We start from the raw sequence: 5,272 nt of genomic DNA on the forward strand, positions 1-5,272 counted from the left end.
TTGGAGCAATAGAGTACATCACTGTGTCATCTGCATATAAATGGAATTTACAATATCTGACATCATCACCAATGTTGTTTATATTAAGTGAGAACAATAGTGGGCCAATTATTGAACTCTGAGGGACCCCTTTAAGTAACTGTAAGGGGTCAGACTTGACCCCGTCGACCATGACGGCCTGAGTTCTATCTTTAAGATAGTCATAAAACCATCGGCAGGCATCAGTGCCCAGTCCTATAGATGACAGCTTACTCAAAAGGGTAGCATGGTCTACAGTGTCAAAAGCTTTTGACAAATCTACAAACAACGCAGCACAGTGCTTTCTATCATCTAAGGCATTTGCAATATCATTTACAACAAGCATAGTGGCCGATGTGGTACTGTGTTTAGATCTAAAACCATATTGATTGGTGCTAAGAATACTGTGAGCAGAAAGAAAAGATTGTAACTTTTTGTTGACTATAGATTCTAGGATCTTTGCCAGACATGACCGAGCCAGGACGCACGTAGTGAATATAACTGTTTGTTCAGCACTTTTGAAATGTACAGCAACAGAATTCAGAACATGGGCCATTCTTACAGTATTCTCCCTGTACACAAAGTCAGAACCATAGGAGAAATAAAAGGGGCATATAAGCAGACAATGAAAGCTCTTTCAATATTCAGTGATTAGATTTTTCTCAAATAGGCTACATGTGCACCACCAAGCCAGAACAGTAGGCTAAGTTATGAGGGGGAAAGGGACCAAATTATTAGGGTGAGGCACATGGCCTACTTACAGCTTACTACATAACATACACTTAGTAATACTTTCATAGCTACAGTATACATATCTCCCTGGCATATTACATAATTTATGCAGCAGCATACAATACATTCTTGGACTCACCTTGTTGTGCTGTGCTCACTTGAACAGGAAGGTGGCATGTCGGTCCTTGTGGTCCAAATTTTGTCATCAAACTCTTTGTCATCAAAGTCTACTATTCTCTGGATTTATGGTGCTTTCAAGACACCTGGAAACTCGGGGGGAAAAAACAAGGTGGAATCATGTCGTCAATGATCTTCAGGTCGGAGTTCTAGAAAGAGGAACAATTTCCCGAGTTGGATGACCGTTCAAAATGTATTTTCCCAGTCAGAGCTTGTTTTTTTCAGAATTCGCAGTTGTCTTGAACTTACTGAAGTCTGAGATTTCCCAGTTCCGAGTTTCCAGTTGTTTTGAACGCGACAGAAGTCATGCTTGATTGACAGTATGGCCAACGTATTCAAGCTTTTCTGGCCCATGGCGTTGGGTGTGAATGTTTATCCTATTAAGCTTGGAAAAGAGACCCTTAAACCCAGACTTGGACCACACATCCACTCCACTGAATAGCAGGCTAATGATTGCTTTGTAACACTTGCCGTTAGCCACTGATTCCTACCAAACCACTCATTGTTGTATTAACGGTTTCCAACTTGTTGTGTAATGTCCAATGGCTGATGAGCACCGATACATTTTATCTATCATTTCTCTTAATTATTTATCTTTATATGATGAGGATTGAAAATATTTTGCCGGTAGATTGTCGACATGATTCATGATGACTGCTTGTCTAGCTTGCTAGCTAAGATTTTGAAAGTATGATGTTGACATGATCAGTCCAATCAAAGATATGGTAAACATAACGTGATTTGACTTAATTTTATCTGTTGCCAATGACCTTGAGCCTTCTTGGATGTGTACTTCTCCCTGTAGATTTTGTGTGACATATAGTGTCCCCATGAGTGACAGAACACTGAGCCAATCATGGCGCAACTAGAGAAGATTACCAACCCCTACACTCTGTATTTTCCGCTGGCTGCCCCACCACCACAGAAAGCACTGAGCTAGGCTGAAACATCTACATTTTGGAGCTACCTTCCTCAAGGAAGCAAAAAAGAGACCATATTTGTATGCGGCTTTATTGACTCAAAGATTTTATTTTATTTTTTACATTGTTTGCAAACTGATATGTGACACGTAAAACAGGCAAAAATAAAACAGGCTCTGCCCCACCTGCCCTGAATGACGGGTCGCCACTGGGACTCTGCAATAATGAGGTGTAGGTGTGCTCGCATCCGTTTCATCGTGTTTTGGGAGTCGAGCAAGAGTTGACTCCTTTCAACTCCAACCACAAGAGTCGGAGTAGACTCCAAAAATCCTGTGGTCTTGCACCACTACTTTCACTGGACATCTTCATAGGTATTGAAAACGATCACAAATAAACAGCACAACGTGGAAGCGTTAATTATGACTTGGTAACTGCTATGGAGGAGAAAGTGGCGCTCTTGGAATGTATTGGCCTAAGTCTCTTTAACTTTTTTTTTTTAAGTTCAACCATGTGTTTTTTACGCAGAGATTGAGATCCTCTGTCCAAAGGTCATCACTCAAACTCTCCGGTCTGATTTATTTACAGTTATGCGCTGCGCAAAAGGGATTTATTGGCCATCAATAGAAGTGAAATGAGTCAAATTGACATCCATTGATGGAAAATGATCTAGCGAGAGATGTTGGTGTATTAATGTGTACTAACCAACTGATATTCTTTCTGTGTGTGTGTCACGGCTGTCAAAAGGAGAGGACCAAAGTGCAGCGTGTGTCTCGTTCCACATTTTATTTACTCTGTGAAACTATGCAGTACATAAATAAACTGAATACAGAAAACAACAAACCGTGACGCAGAGGAGAAACACTACTCAAAAATAATCACCCACAAAACCCAGGAAGACAAACCCCTACTTAAGTATGATCTCCAATTAGAGACAACGAGGACCAGCTGCCTCTAATTGGAGATCATCCCAAACAAACCAACATAGAAATACAAAAACTAGAACCTAAGAACATAGAAATAGAAAACATAGAAAAACACAAAACACCCCCTGTCACGCCCTGACCTACTCTACCATAGAAAATAACATCTTACTATGGTCAGGACGTGACTGTGTGTTAGTGTATGGACCTGGCAGAGTACAGGACCCTGTTTGTGCTTAGCTTCACCACCCCGGCGTTTGACTCTGATGTGGCGCCCTCTTTCGGAACCCTGCTGGCCACCATCAATGTGGCCCTAAGCATGCTGGGAGAGGTAGTTTCCCCCCCCCTGATAAAAAAAATATATATATATATATGCAGTTTCATTTCTTGAAGGGCTTACCAAGAAAAACTTCCAAAAGGACTAATTTGAGATAGAAAGAGCAACTCCTGTCTACCTCGAATTAGTCCTTTTGGATTTTTTTCTTGGTGAGCACTTCTCATGATTTTTGACGTTGTTGACCACCCCTTCTTTGATTGCTGAAGTGGGAAAGCCCACCTGAACTCAGTTCCATTTCAGTTCAATCCAAGTCAATAAGCTTTACTGACATTGTAGGACAATGTACTGACATTGTAAGTATTTTATTTCTTGCAAATTAGGAAATATAAATTCTACTGTACATTCTGACTTTCGGTGTTCTTTGCTATGTCCATATTTAGGTGGAGAAGAAGAAGGAGCCGGCCTCCCTGACCTCGTCAGAGGAAACCCAAGCCCTCAAGTAAGGAGACTGAGAAGAGAACACTGAAACGTTGTTCTCACTGGTGGTAATATTGGTCATTTCTGCTTTCTAACTCATATGTGTGACTGTCCTCCCAGATCTCTGCTGATGTTCACCATGCTGATGTTCACCATGGAGAACTGTTTCTACGTGCTCATGTCCCAGGCTGTTCGCTGTCTGAAGGACCCGAGCATTGCCCCCAGAGACAAACAGAGACTCAAACAGGAGCTCAGCTCTGAACTGGTGAGGTTCTCTTCTTGTTCAAACTCCCTGCATCATTAGTCCCACCAGTCTAGGTTTATTTCTGTCCTTTTCTGCCATTACATTCTAGTCCCTTCTGTTCTTCTCAGCTCTGTTAGTGTCATGTAGTGTCATGTTTGTAGTAGCCTTAAATTGCAATTCCTACTTTTTGTTGTTGATGTTTCAATACATCTGTTGCAGGACATAATTATGATGCATGTGATATCTGATGGTCTCTCCCTGTCCTCCAGAGCACCCTGCTGTCCAGCGTGTCCCGTAACTTCCGCCGTGGCTCTCCATTGTCCCCGGCCAGCGGTCTGCTGCTCTTCCCCTAGACCAAGCCCACCACCCCGGGCTCCAAGGCCAGCCACGAGGGTCAGGAGCCTTTCATCCAGCTGGTGCAGGCCTTCGTACGTCACATACAGAGATAGACCCACCATGTGGAGCTTATGACTAGGGTGAGGTGGTTTTCCTGATGAGAAAACTCTGCTCACACATATGGTGTATTCTGCTCACACGCTAAGAGGTTCACTATACTGACACGGTGCCTCTATCATACTGAACTAGTACTGTACCATTCACTTTGGGTGAATCACCCTTGTGGATGATGATTCTGTGTAGCACTTAACCTTTCTCTTCTGAATGTGTACGTGCTGAATGATACTTTTCACGGTGCAATAGTGTCGGTTCATTCTCTTCAGTTTGAATCCATTTTTATCAAGTCACTATTAGAATCTGTAGCACAATGTTCTGACATGGTGAACCAGTCATTTGGGTCATATTCTAAGCCAGGGTACTGTAGCATCGGTCTTTGTGCCAAATCATTTGGGTGTTTAGAAAATGCTCCCATACGAAATGGAGATTCAACAATGTGTCACACTTGAAGTTCTAGCCTATACCCCAGTGGGAATGACCTAAGCCTAGGTCAAAACATTTTACAGCTGCCTACAAGGCCCAGCAAAAATAAGTAAATTCTACGAGGAGATCCTGCAGAGAATTGAAATTTGCCTTAAGGGAACCATTAGATAGCTAGTAAATAAGATATTGGAGCTATTGAACATCATTCTCGTTGACTGTCCGTCTTTCCATCTGCCTAGTTTTATAGGCTGTTTCTGAAAATAGTTGATTAGATTCAGAACTTCATTATGGTATAGAAGCAACCCAGTTGAAACCAAGCCACTTTAGAAACAACTTGTAGTAGTCTAAAGCTTGACTAAGTGAGCTGCCCAGTTACATTTACATCATTTGGCAGATGCTCTTATCCAGAGTGACTTACAGTAGTGAATGCATACATTTCTTCTCCATACTGGTCCCCTGTGGGAATCGAACCCACAACCCTGGCATTGCAAACACCATGCTCTACCAACTGAGCCACCAACTGAGCCACATGGGCTCTGCTATTTTTCAAAATTTTGACTTATAATGCTTGGATGGAGGGATGTTTTTCTGCTTAATATACTTTAAAAAATATTCTTTATGATTTTCTTTT

General features: G+C 41.9%; 1 protein-coding gene across 1 annotated transcript; it reads left to right on the plus strand.

Moving 5' to 3' along the window:
- The first annotated feature begins 3,556 nt into the window (after positions 1-3,556).
- Positions 3,557-4,791, plus strand: LOC115202722 (nucleoporin NUP188 homolog). Its single transcript, XM_029766782.1, has 2 exons — positions 3,557-3,786; positions 4,035-4,791. The coding sequence occupies exons 1-2, from the start codon at positions 3,622-3,624 to the stop codon at positions 4,116-4,118; spliced, it is 249 nt and encodes an 82-aa protein (XP_029622642.1). The 5' UTR covers positions 3,557-3,621; the 3' UTR covers positions 4,119-4,791.
- The last annotated feature ends 481 nt before the right edge of the window (positions 4,792-5,272 follow it).

The sequence above is a fragment of the Salmo trutta genome, chromosome 12, assembly GCF_901001165.1.
Source record: "Salmo trutta chromosome 12, fSalTru1.1, whole genome shotgun sequence".
NCBI lineage: Eukaryota > Metazoa > Chordata > Actinopteri > Salmoniformes > Salmonidae > Salmo > Salmo trutta.